This window comes from Chlamydotis macqueenii, chromosome 3 (genome assembly GCF_036417535.1).
Source record: "Chlamydotis macqueenii isolate bChlMac1 chromosome 3, bChlMac1.mat, whole genome shotgun sequence".
NCBI lineage: Eukaryota > Metazoa > Chordata > Aves > Otidiformes > Otididae > Chlamydotis > Chlamydotis macqueenii.
Genome location: NC_141558.1, coordinates 36,121,674 through 36,135,772, shown reverse-complemented (window position 1 = coordinate 36,135,772; position 14,099 = coordinate 36,121,674). Strand labels below are relative to the sequence as shown.

Sequence of the window (14,099 nt, the reverse complement as noted above, 5' to 3'; positions counted from 1 at the left end):
TCAGAGGCTCTATGCAGATTTCACAGTACTGGTACAGGTTCAGGTTAACCAGTAGCTTGTATCAGTGGTAACCAGTAGCCACTTAAGTTTTGATCTTGTAAATCTTTCAAGAGTCACATAAATGAAAGCTACAGAAATCAACTGGTAGCAAGATATCAGTGAAATCTAACCTTCCAAGATCAAAAAAGAAAAAAACCCACCCACAACTAAATCCTGTGAATCCAGGCAATCTGAAGAAATAATACTCAGACAGGGGGAAAAGATAATATTTAAATATATCCTTACAATGCAAGACAAACCTCCATCAGCTTAGGCCTTTGTGAAGCATTACATTACATCTTTTCCCAATATAAGTTATCCAAACTTAAACAGAAAATACAAAAGCTATCACAAAGACTTTAATATATTTCAATGCTCTGAGGCTAAAAAAACCCATGAGCTCAGTAATTTAACACAGAGAAATTATCAAGGATGATTTCCCTAGTGTGGACCTTCCATCACTTATCAAGGAGTATGGTATACTCTTAATTCATGCAGACAAACAAGGAAAGAGCTACTTCAATAATTAAGTTGGGATCTTTATATGTAGGGCTAATATGAAGGAAAGCAAAACAGACTAATTCAAATGCTTGATCAAGATAGTGAGCTGACAAGCTCCATGGTTCAGAAGGTATCCAAGGGCAGCATGGCAGCTGTCATGAAACTGAAGGCAAAATTTTGTTTTCCAATTTAAATTACTACATTATTTTAATGTCTTCAAATGGATTTAAGTAAATTGAAAATTCATACACTTCCACCAGAAATGTAACTCTGTTAAAACAAAACCTGATAAATCCATTAACAATTGTGTAAAAAAAAAAACTCCTCGTCCTGCTACATTCAGTGTAGGTTTTCTATTATTTTGAAATTTTAAAAACATATTGAATTTATAGTAACATTTTTAATAGAACAAAAACAATTTTATTCATATAATTCTTCAGAACAGTGGTGATGTTTCCACCATGTCACTTCACCACAGGAACAACTCAAGAACTAGGTGACGTTCACATGTATGTACCAGTAACTGATCACTTATATAAACAGAGTGCTTATTTCCTCCCTTATGATCAAAACTGGACACAAGGGGTATTTGTTGGCAAAGGACAGAACAGCATAATACTCTGATCATTGTCATAGGAGATATTTCAAGGGATATTTGCATGTTTTTCATGTACATCAATTTAGGACTTAAGAACTTTTTTTTGTTTAGCTTCGGGAGGATAAAAAAGCTTGAAGATTCTCATACAAGATTTTGTACTCCAAACACTGTAGTTCTCTTTAAGTAACAAAGACCATAAATCACCAACTAGCAATTTTCACTATTTAACCCAAGCGATATACAAAGAGTGAAATAGTTCAGTGAAAACCTTTCAATTAAATTCTTTTTAATGATCTGCAAGCATTATCAGAAGACAAAAAGAACATTTAAAAAAGTGAACTTTATGCAGTGTCCTTTTAGAAGCTAGCAGCACAAAATATTTTTTGAACAGACCAGACATCTCTGTTGCATACTGAATAGTAGTACATTCATTTTGTTGTCCGTGATTTTTGACTCCCAAGTTTTGCAAATGCTGATACATCAAGACTTTTGCCACTGTTGCACTGTTCATATAAAGTCTGAAAGTTAATTAGAACACAGTTATTCATTAATTATAACACAGTTATTCAGGTGAACACAGTTGTACAGCAAATTAATTCAAATGATATCTTTATAACAAACATTACCCCTTGAAATAAGTTGTCACATACTGAAGTATTCTAAACTCTATACTAAAATTTCTCTCTTAAATCAGAAAATAAAGATACATTTAAGAGAGCACAGTTGTACCAGTTGTAATGCAATGTAGTGCCTAAAAGAAAACACATACACTGACTTAGCAGCAGTAGCAAAGGTGTAGAGCTTCAAAAGTTGGCAAAGAACAAAACTAATTACTAAGATTTAAAAATCAAGTTTACTCCATTAATCTTCTCTGATGTGGAAACACCGGCATGGAAGAGGTATTTGCATATCAGGGTGAGCAAGCTTTGTACAAGACAGGAAAAATCAGTGGCCACAAACATAGCCACATCGCAATATTGTTAAAAGGATAATCTCTTGTTCATCCTCATATTTTAAAAAAGGGTCAGGTACAACTAGCAGTGTAAGTGTAAATAAACTTCTTTAGATTTATTTTATGCATACTGAATTTGGTTTCTTCCCCATGAAAGCAGCTTTGCATTCTATCTCAAATTACATATTTGACCACCATCACCTCTTCTGAGAAACAGGTGAAGAGTTACCATGAAGAGTTACCAAGCTTCTCTTTCAGGCAGTAAATCGAAAGGCTGGAATCATAAAACTTGAACATACAGGGTCTAATTTACACATAGTGAAGTATTAACAGTTCAGTAACTTGCAGAACAGTTGCAGTCCAAAAGCTTGCACACTTGACAGATCGATTCAGATAATTTCTCTGTAATGATGGTTCTTAAATTAGGAAACCTACTACCATTTTTGGGCAGCTTAAAAGTAAAGCAGAACAGTAAGGACTGTTTTAGAGAGGAGATGCTGGGGTAGTGAAGGATTTGGAAATAAAACAATATAGATATACTGGGAGGTGGAAAGGAAAGAAAAAGCTAAAAATCAAGATTATCATCATCCTTTCAACCCTTCCCATTCAGAAGGATGTGGAGAGATTCTGCATGCTTGCAAACAAAAGCACTACAATGTGTAAATGTTTTTCTAGCTGTGGTTAAAGCTTAAATATACATATCCTTTCAGCTTTCATTACCAAACGTTTTAACCTCTGTTTGCATGAACATGTACTACCATACAAAATAGAAAATAAAATTGACTTACTCTAGCAGCTCTAGAAATAGAGTTGGGAGAATTCAGGCCAACAAGTTGGCCAAGGATACGTTTCATTTCCTCTGTTGTTCCTTTTGCATTTGGAACACCTGCAGTTAATTTACAATTATGCAAAAGTTGTATACAACTACATATGAATTACCAATGCAGTTAGTAAGAGGTATATAAAAAGTCAAGTTTTGAAAGGAAGCGTTTAAGAATTAAAATACAGAAGTCTTTTCTGAAACATACATAGGCAACCAAACAAAATAGATTGTTACATCAGCAAGTGGAAAGTACATGTAAGAGTATAGCATTTTGTTTTCTTAAACAGAATTAGAGATACTATTTAATAAAAGTGTATTTTAAAATAAATGTACCTGTTTGACAGTTACTTTGAATTTGAACATAGGGATGTATCAGCAACTCCGAAACAGATATTCTTTGTTTAGGATTTCTTACTAAACAGTGCTGCAAATGAAAAAAAGAGGAAGAATGCTTTGGCTATAAACTAAGTTTTCCTAAGAATTAACAGTGAAGATATTTAAAAGACTCTGTAGATGCACATCAGAACTTTTTACTGCCAAACTACATACTCAGAGTCAACTCAAAATACCATAACAGATTAACCTAATTGCCTTCATTAGCAATTATCTTCAGAGTAAAGTTTAGTATCCTGTTTTCCTCAAGCAACAATGTTCGAAGAGGTGAAGATCAGAACCTACAATATTCTTTTATTCTGAATGACACAGATTTAAAAGTTAAGGGGATAAGTGTTTCTGGATTTCAGTTTGTTACCTGCTGAGCAACACAACTAAAGCTCAAGTAAAAGCACAGGCCAAGTTTCAAAAGCAGGCAAATATGCAGGGTGAGCAAAAGGGATGGTGAGTACAAAAGCTACTGTACTTACTTTGGGTTATTCAGCCAAAGGAGTTACGCCAAACTGCTTTAAGTATTTACTTATTTGCTACTGAGCTGAAAATACTTTCACTATTGAAACTTTATGAAGTAGCTCTAGCGTCATTAAGTCTTCTTTTGGAATAAGGCCTGTCACTACAAGTAGCAGTGAGAATTTATTTGTGAAAAAGTTTCTCAAGTACAACTCATACATTTTAAGAAAATACACTTTAAATAAAGAAGTTGTCATTATTTGAATCAAAATTAGTTTTAAGGGACAGTTACCTTTAGCACATCTTGAAGATCCTTCTCAGGAATATCTGGAAATTCTATTTCATAACTAGGATCAACAATAGCATGCAGTTTATTGATTGGATTTGTTATATTTTGGAATGGAGTCCTTCCATATGTCATACAGTACAAAATGCAACCCAATGACCACACATCACTTTTGGGACTTATCTAATATAAAACAAAAAAAAAAAGATTACTCCTCACTTAAGGAACTGTCCCTTCAAGTCAATTTATCATATAATTGTACAGTCATTTCTCTTAACAGTATATCTACTTTACATTGGATAACAGGTTTTAGTAACTATCACACAAATTCACCGAGACAGGATGCCATTATCTACTGAGACAGTGATGTGGCTTCATTCAATAATATTCCATAAGAAAATTAGGTTTTTTTAAACTATCTTTGAAAATTGACTTACAGAACAACTGACTTAAATCTGAAATTAGAATCTTGCTGTTCAGTATGTTAAAGACTACCTTTAATTTTATTTTATGAGTAAATACAAACGAAAACATACTAAATTAATTCAGTGCAGAAACCAGTGACATATCACAGGTGTGTCCCCAAAGTGAGAAGCCATAGCTCAGTTCCTCTGGATTTAAAGGATTCAGATTTCAGCCACCACACCTGAGCTGTTCCTTACAGGAGGAGTTTCAACCTCTCCTGTTGAAGCTGAAGCACTTTAAGAAAAGCACCTAAAACTGGGGGGAGTAGGGGAGAGGGGGGAGTAGGGGAGAGGAGGGAGTAGGGGGAAAGAGACACACAGAGCCTGACTCCCAGCACAATGGTTAGATCTTTGTTTACATGAGCTGAGTTCCAGAACAAGTCTGCACTTTGAATCATAGAATAGTTTGGGTTGGAGGGAATCTTTAAAGGTCATCTAGTCCAACCTCTCTGCAAGGAGCAGAGGCATCTTCAACTAGGTCAGGTTGCTCAAAGCCACATCCAACCTGGCCTTGCATGCAATTTTTAAAAATGTAAAGGTAGAACTTAAAGGTAAAAGTATCATCCTTAAAAGAAATCAAACATTCCATTCTTTGTTTAGAAATACAGGACTGTGTTTCCTTACAAAGTAATACTTCCATTCAACTGTTAAACAAAATCACAATCTGAGTGTGTATACGCACATATAGATGATTATAGATTTTTATAATGTCTTTCCACAAAACTATAGTGCCCCTTAACTGAAGTTTGACTGCCAATGTGAAATTGCTGTCCTTCGATACTTTCCTCATCATTCACATTCTGTGGCCCCAGTGAAGTTATAAGCACACAATACTCTGTAGCATAGAAAAACGAATAGGATACACAGAACTCACCCATGTGTCCCTTAAAATACTAGACTTCACTGTATTACCTTTTGAAAAAAATCTTACTAGGTATCACTCATTTCTTGCAAAACCTGCCTCTCACTTAAGAGAATGCAAAAATATGACAATGACATAAGCATCATCATATTTTGTTGTTAATGGTTTATAACAGAAAGCAAATTTTTTCCCTTTCAGAAAAAGATTTCTAAGCCACAGTTACTTATGCAGAATGCTAAAGTGTTGCTGTGTAGTAGCTAGTATTACCATAAGAGCTCCACCAATTTTTGGCAGAACAAAGCTAAAACAAGAGGGCATAAGCAGCACAATAAGCAACTGAGAAGTGATTAAGGAATTATTTTCTGACTTGATTCCATGGAAGATCCTCCCAGAAACACCCCTGAAAGCTCTAGTCTGGAGTGATTTCAGTGCAAGAGACTTGTCAGAGATGCACAGCATGGTGGACCCTTAACACGCTCAAAAGACTTTTGAAATATCAGTCATCAGTACAGCCTCTGATATGCAAAAGGCTGCATGCGTTTCACTGTACTCTATATTCCTGTTCAATGCCATTCACACTGATAACATAGAAGACACTTATATTGCTCCATAAAAAAAGGATTTAAAAATATTTTTACATTTATTATCAGTTTAGATATTATCATATTATCAGCTTCTCCAATGCCCAAGCCTGTGTATCTGTTTTGATTTCAATTTTACTCATTAATTCAGCACTTACATTTTTCTAAACACCATCTGCAAAATGCTTTTAGGTAGTTGAGAGAAATAAACTTAACTTTCAGTCTTTACCCACCATCATCATGGCAAAATGAATTTCCTTGTGTTCCAGTTTCAGTGGAAGATTGAGAAAACTAAGTCTTAAAATACATGCTCAAATTACTTTCTTCTTAACATGAAGATAATAGGAGAAAAAAAGATCATGTTACCTTAGATCGAGATTTCCCATTTTCTCCATAGGAAGACATATCTTTTATTGCTTCGGGTGGCATATAGTTCATTGTGCCAACCTAGCCATAAAAATGTAAAAATAATCCTTTAAGTGAAGCATGCACTTAACTTACTTGATAAAAAGTTAATTTTTTATCTCAAAGCACTGAAAAGCATCTTGAAAATTTGTTTCTATTAAGGCTAAAGGCCATTGTTATTCCATTCAATAAAAACACCTAAAAATTCATAAATATGAATACTTAGACATATAAAACCATTCAGCATAAAACTTCAGTATTCATTGAAGTTATTACATTAATCAGCAAGTACTGTAGCACATTACAGAAACGTGTACATCAGTTTTCCAGAAATAATTCACCTGAGAGTCTTTAATGATGCTTGTCACATCTGGCTGCATTTGGTTTGCTATGCCAAAGTCAATTAGTTTTAACATTCCATCAACTATAAGAAAGTTTGCTGGTTTCAGATCACTGTGAATAATGCCTGTAAAATAGAGTTTAAAGTCAATCCAGGTTTAGTCATTCCAAGTTACTACTGAGGTATGGAGTTTTTTATTGCTCAATTCCCGTAACACTTTCACAGAGAGAAGGCGCAGATCAGCTTTACTCAGTCAAAACCAAATTATTATTTGCAGATTTCATAAAAACTGTTTAAAAAGAAATGGAAACACTAAGACTTGCACAAGTTTATAGTTTGAATTATTACTTATTCAAATCTGCAGGCACCCCAAAATAGCTCCAAGAGACTGGACTTGCATAGTTTCTCTCAGTTAGGGATAGGCCCTCTAGCTGCACTGCTCTTCTGGAGCAATTCAATGGCCTGTCCACTCCTGTAGCTTTCTCTTAAATAATCAGCTAAGGAGGTACCTAAAATAATTATATTGCTTAGCCTGATGTTTTCTGCTTCCTGCTCTCAAAGGTACCATTCACTAAGGATTACATATGACTGACCTCTCAAACCCTACTTACATGACTTATTTTGGTTACTATCCATATAGTCAACCAATCCACTTTTATGCAAAACTGTTTGTTTCAAGGACACTTCATGTAGAACATAGGCTGTGTTTTAGTAGATTTTGCTGTCTTTCTATATCATTGAATGTTCTAGTGCTCTTGTGCTGTGAAGAGGTGATGCACTCTGCTATATGTACAAGTGTCTTCCCTTTTTTTTTTTCTTAAATAGCAAAAGAATCCAAACCTGCTCTCTCCTTGATGTTATAAAGCCAAACAGAATACAGATGCATGCACTTCAAATTGCATAGGTAAAGATGAAAAAAAGGCCTGAAGAACTACGATTAAAAGCTGAAACACTGTCAAAGTAAAGAAGACAGAGCTGTGTAAAAGTTGCCATTAATGTCAAAGCTTATTTGGAGAGGATGAATGGCTGAAATTTGGGTCTAATGGAGGATAAGCAGTATTGGGATTATACAACATAGTTAATACAGAAAAGATTATTTTCTTGCTGTTGGAAGGAAATAGAAAGCATTATACAACAGTGATACTTGAAAATCCCTTTGAGTTAGCAAATTCTACCTCTGCATCAAGATTTACTTGTCTTTTGGTTCACTGAATTTTTTTTTCACACTACAGTAAATACCCATCTTAGAAGATCACTAGGCTTACACCAAAACTAAAACCAGTACCACCTCCAAAATTTAAACACATTCCTATTATTCCTGCCATACAACCTATACAAATATGTAGAATTATTTAAGAATACCATATTCATGGATTGTGTGAACAGCTTCCAGCATATTTTTCCAATAGCTCTTTCGTTCCAATGGATCAATGTTTTTTTTCTTTTTGAGCCAGCTATTGAGATCAATATTTCCACACTCCATTACCATGTAGATATGATGATCAGTAATTTCACTAAAAATAAATAAATATGCATGTTAAAATTGAAGGCAACTTCTTTATATCAAAATATACTGGTTTAATAAAATTAGTGTTTACTTACTAGTCATAAAGGCGGATGATCTTATCGCTGTGTTGCTGCAGTTTACTCAAATGAGCAATTTCATTCTTATAGCTCTCAACAGTCTGTTGATCAGCTTCCTCTAGATTCACGTATTTGACAGCATACAGCTGCTTCTTTTCATTCAGTACTTGAAACACCTGCAAAACAGTATTCATTAATAACTTAGTCTTAATTCTGATTTGCTATGGTCCTTCATCTCACCACAGCCAAAATTCCAAAGAAAAAGTGTACCTTTTCAAAAGGAAGAAGCAACGCTAAATTTACAAAGAAGTTCATACAAGTTAGCATGAAGAAAAATTAGGAAAGCAGCCACCAGTTACAAAAGAAACAACCCTCTACCAGGAACCATCCTGGTATCACATATTTCACTAGATGTATTTGACCATAAGTCTGAAGTGTTCCTAAAATAAAAAATGCAAAATAACACCTTGAACACATATAAGGGTTTGACCTGCCACTGCACATCCATTTCATCACATCAAGATGACTTGGAGGTTAGACATATGGCACATGAGAAGATGCTGAGAGCACTTAGCCTGTTCAGTCTTAAGATGAGAAGGCTACAAGGAATCTTATTGCTCTCTTTAGCTATTTAAAGGGAAGGTACCAAAAAAAAAAAAAAAAAAAAAAGAGACTCCTCTTGAACCATCAAACTATTAGAGGCAACAGGCACAGCTAACAACAAGGAAAGTTCCAATTATGTATCAGGAATCTTTTTTTCATTATCATACAGTCAAATAAAGGAACAAGCTGTCCAGAAAGGCTGTAAAATCTCCATCCTTGGTGATACTCAAAACTCAGCTGCAAGAAACCATGAGCATCCTGCTCTATTTTAGCCTTGCTTTAAGCAGACCATTGGACCAAGAGACAAGCAGAGGTCCCTTCTATCCTGCCTCATTCTATGATTGTATGCTGCTAACACAGGGAGCTTTTCTTCCTGGAGGTCCCTGCTAACTGGAAGATAGCCTATGTTATTCCAATTTACAAGAAGTGAGGGAATATCCAAGAAACTACAGACTTGTTAGTCTAACCTCAGTTCCTGGAAAAATTACAGAGAAGATCATATACGGGGTACTACTGAAAGGCATTTAAAGGACAATGCAATCATCAGGCATAGTCAACATGGGTTCAACAAAGGGAATGTCCTGTTTAACCCATTTGATATCCTTCTGTAAGGTCATCCTCTTCATGGATGAAGGGAAGGCAGTGGATATAGTTTTTCGGGATTTTAGTAAGACTTTTGAGCTACATCTGGCTGGCAACCAGTCACCAGCAGTGTGGTCAGCCCTCAAGTGGTCAGGCAGTTGAACTAGATGGTAGGTCCTGTCCAACTGAAATATTCTATTCTTATTCTATTCTGTTATTCTTTTCAATTTATTACTTTCTGGATTAACAAAATTGGGTAAGATTTGCAACATTTAAAACCAGTTTCTCATCTCTTATGACACACCCGGACTGTTTCTTCTATCACTAGAAGATACACAGCTTGATCACTCAGTACCACTTTGGCTCTATCAGTTCCTGCATACGCAAACATGAAACCAAAATAAAAAGTAGGCACAAAGAATCATAAATATAAGCCAATTCTAAATAAATATGATTAAATGCATGTGTTTAAAGTTTTGAAATCTGAACACACATTTCCATGCATTTAAAACAAAACAGCAGAGGATTTAACAGACTGAACTTAAGAATAAGATTAGAGATACTCAGTTCTAAAACTAGGTCTAATTAAACTTTCTGGGCAATTTTTGGCAAGTCAAAAGGATACTTTTTTAAAAAAAGTTTTAACTAGAAAGGCTATCATTTAAGTATCTGATCTATGTTTACCTGCATGCCTTAGATTAAATAAAAGTAACCATTTCACTTTCCATGCACAGCAGACTGTAGATACTACATAGGCTGTTACTAAGGATTAACCAATGCGTGCATGTATCGAGTTTAACCTAGATAAATTCTTGGGCTGTCCCTGTGACTAGTTATACAGACTTCACAGACAGAAGCATACGGTGAGGCAGAGATGTGGGAAACAGAAGACAGCAGGCAAATTTAACTTGTGCAAAACTGTTTTTGTTACAATTCTTTATCTGCTGAACAAGGTATTTTGCCAAAACTGTTTCCCAAGCTCCTATGACCCCTATTTTCCTTCTAAAAAGCAGCTCACTCACCACTTCAGTCATACTTAGCACTCCACTTCTCACACAAATTACAGAAGACTTCAGAAACCTCCTGAAGCCTGCCCACTTCAGGAACTTTCAATCAACCTTACAAGCAACACATTTCCCAACAATGTGATCACACTGCCCTAAACAATAGCCTCTCAAATTAAGATGTACAGTAATACTACAGCACATCTCTTATAACAGAAGAGCTAATTTTATTAGGAATTTTAATACTCACTCCACAATAGAAATTGTTATCTTCAAGAGCATACACAATCTACCTTCAGGCCTTCATGGAGAAACCAAAAGGAACTGGGCTCCCACCACTGTTTATCAATTTAAGCGATGTTTTTGGATACTCATGAGTTGTCTGATCACTTTTTCCTATTTCTGTAACTTCTTTTCAGTGTTCTGACCACATCTGTCCAGAATTTGTGTTCACTGTTTCTTCTTTACTTCAACACCCCCTTTTATCTATTTTTTTTTTTTACTTTATCTCTCCACCAATAAACAGTACTGTGCTTAACATCCTGTAATAATTCAAGCCTTATTTTCCTAAGACATTAATTCAGTTATTATTGCTGGCTATCTGAAGACTCAGATAAACATAGTGCATAGATTAGATTTGGTACAATGCTGTTTTATTCTGCATCCACTAAGCATAGCATCAAAACAACAAATTTCTAGATTCTCTGGGTTACTCAAACACTTTGCACATGTTAGTACTAGGCACTCCTTATGAAATGATTTCAACATGTATGTTTACAACACAACTACTACTGTTTAGATGAGGGACTGTAAGAGGACAAAAGAGCATCTTACCTTACTTGAGCCTCCACTACCTATTTGCTTTAATATTGTATAAACTCTTCCATTGATGGCAAGACATTCATGTGAAGGTATAGAAGGTGTAACCTGTGTACATACAGAAAAAGTTAAGAAAATAGATATCCGTATACATGGAGCGGAATGTGGTAGAGCTCCACTTTTATTAAGTTAATATGCTTTAAGTTGTCTTGGTCTTTCTGAACAAGCTAAAGTGTGACAAAGCTACACTTTAAATGTTTGTTTTGAAAGCTAAAGATCCCTATAGCGGAAGTATTTATATAATGATAATTACTTGGCATGTAAGATCATTGAACTCTTACAAAAGATACCAATGCTCTTCACACTGGAAATCAAGAACAGTGTTCTTTAATAAGGCTTCTCAGACCACTAGAGACACCTCTCCCTTTATAAATAATGTTAGACACTAGACTAGAAGACTTTCAGTCACACCGTGCCACTAACTTAGAGTTGTACTCAAATTACCTATTTTATCTGAAGCTAACTACTAGCTTAGCAGACTTCAGTGCTGTGAAGCTGAAACAGCCTGTATTGCTCATACCTGCTACATCAAGCTGTAGAACATCCACAGATTTTAAATATTAAACCTCTGGTAGGAAGCTTAAACCTATCTAAACCTATCCCCCAATTCTATCGACAATTGGGAAGATTCTTACCTGTATGTGCAACCTAAGATAATTAATTTCTACATTATTTCAGGCCAATAGAAATACATCAACATTTGTGAAATCTAAAAATGGAGAAAAAACTTAATTCTTCATTCTTTTATCTCCCTCAGACTCTTATAGTTTCTATCATACACTGCTTCTCTTTCTGGGTACTCCACTGTAGTGGATAGTACCAATATAAAAGCATATCAGAATGAAAAATAGTGACTCTAGTTCTTGCTTCTGTCATGAAGTAGGATCTGAAAAGGCTTAGATTTCAGATATACAGGCTTCAGGATTTTGACACAACTGAACTGATTTTTCAAGAGCTGACGTATTCTACTTAAATTCAGACATACACATGAAGAAACAGTTATTTTGAGAATAGACAGTACAGACTACTTTCCATTACTCATCCAGAAAGATGAACAGTAACTTTAGATTAAAAAAAAAAACAGACACCATATACATACAAGGATATATTTAACCTGAAGTAGTTTCCAATGAAAATAAGTACTGAAAAGTGTCAGAAGATAGCCTAAAATTGTTACCTGCAAGCCAACTTGATTCTGAAGTGATGTTGCTGGAGTATGTGGTAGGAAATATGGGAGCTGGCTGTAGGGAGTAGAAATTTGACATCCCGGTAGAAAGTTGTTCTTTACAATCGGCGTTCTAAAACTAAAGGAAATTATGAACAATATCTGCATTTAGTTCTGTTTTTTTTTTTCATTTTAAGATTACTCTAATAACAAAGTTGAAAGCAGTGCTTCTTGAAAGTTAAACCCCATATTAAAAGTCCAAGCTTCTGCTACTTGAAAGTCCTTTAGAAGTACACTTAAACATACTTAGGAAATATTTCTTAAAATATTAACCAATTAAACCCCATCTTCAAATAGCTGGCACTCCCCACAAACTGGAAAATGAAAGCACCATGTAACTAAAAGATCTGACCGTAAGATAGCAGAGAACTGACTGTGGCTCAGACTTTCTTTAGCTTATTGTTCTTTATTCAAAACCTTTTTCAATAAAGAGAGACTAAGGTGAGCATATTGAGAAAAACAACTTCAAGGCAATCATGAGAGGTTTTTGCTTGGTTTGGTGTTTTGTTTTTTTTTTTTGAGAGCTTTACCTACACTGTATATGAGCAGAAAGATCACGTATTTTAGAAGACTAAAGATTGAAAGAAAACCTCTATGTTTTTTGATTTGTTCCCTTGATGTGTCTACCATATATTTACTTATAGTACCAAATATACTTTTTTAACCACAGTATTTACAGAAAGTAATGCTAAGAGGAGAACTGGAAAAGAATTTTTATACCTAGGTCTTTTCTCTAGAGAATGAAATGACATAAGTTTGGAAAAAAAAAAAAAAATCAAAGCCACTCAAAAGCACAGTTCTCACTGAACACAAAAGCACTCAATTCTGCATATTTAGTATATGCCGTACATAGTGTGTAATGAGAATTTATTCTTTTAATTTCCAAAATATCAAAGTCTGAAAGGATCAAGAACAGAATCTGTTCATAGAATCATAGAACAGTTAGGGTTGGAAGGGACCTTCAAAGGTCATCCACTCCAACCCCCCTGCAAGGGGCAGGGACATCCCCAACTAGATCAGCTTGCCCAGAGCCCCATTCAACCTGGCCTTGAAAGTTTCCAGGGATGGGGCTTCCACCACCTCTCTGGGCAACCTGTGCCAGTGCTCTACAACTCGCATTGTAAAAAATTTTTTCCTAATTTCCAATCTAAATCTACCCTCCTCTATTTTAAACCCATTACTCCTTGTCCTATCGCAACAGGCCCTACTAAACAGCCTCTCCCCATCTTTCTTGTAGGCCCCCTTGAGGAACTGGAAGACTGCTATCAGGTCTCCCCGGAGCCTCCTCTTCTGCAGGCTGAACAGCCCCAACTCTCTCAGCCTGTCCTCATAAGAGAGGTGCTCCAACCCTTTTATCATCTTTGTGGCCCTCCTCTGGACCCTCTCCAACTGGTCCATGTCCTTCTTGTGTTGGGGGCTCCAGAACTGGACACAGTACTCCAGGTGGGGTCTCACCAGGGCAGAGTAGAGGGGGAGAATCACCTCCCTCCACCTGCTGGCCACGCTTCTCTTGATGCAGCCCAGGATG

The 14,099-nt window shown here is 35.6% G+C and overlaps 1 protein-coding gene across 2 annotated transcripts in view; it reads right to left on the bottom strand.

Annotated features, from left to right (window-relative positions):
• Nucleotides 1–1,566: 1,566 nt before the first annotated feature.
• TTK (TTK protein kinase) overlaps nt 1,567–14,099 on the bottom strand; it is a 32,974-nt gene continuing 20,441 nt past the window's right edge. For both annotated transcript variants that reach the window (XM_086745018.1, XM_086745019.1), the window contains exons 12-21: nt 12,524–12,650; nt 11,302–11,394; nt 8,297–8,454; nt 8,057–8,208; nt 6,696–6,820; nt 6,316–6,396; nt 4,049–4,225; nt 3,247–3,337; nt 2,879–2,976; nt 1,567–1,656 (exon numbers count right to left, since the gene is read on the bottom strand). In XM_086745018.1, the coding sequence (XP_086601144.1) occupies nt 1,567–1,656; nt 2,879–2,976; nt 3,247–3,337; nt 4,049–4,225; nt 6,316–6,396; nt 6,696–6,820; nt 8,057–8,208; nt 8,297–8,454; nt 11,302–11,394; nt 12,524–12,650 (1,192 nt within the window). The remainder of the gene's footprint in view (nt 1,657–2,878; nt 2,977–3,246; nt 3,338–4,048; nt 4,226–6,315; nt 6,397–6,695; nt 6,821–8,056; nt 8,209–8,296; nt 8,455–11,301; nt 11,395–12,523; nt 12,651–14,099) is intronic.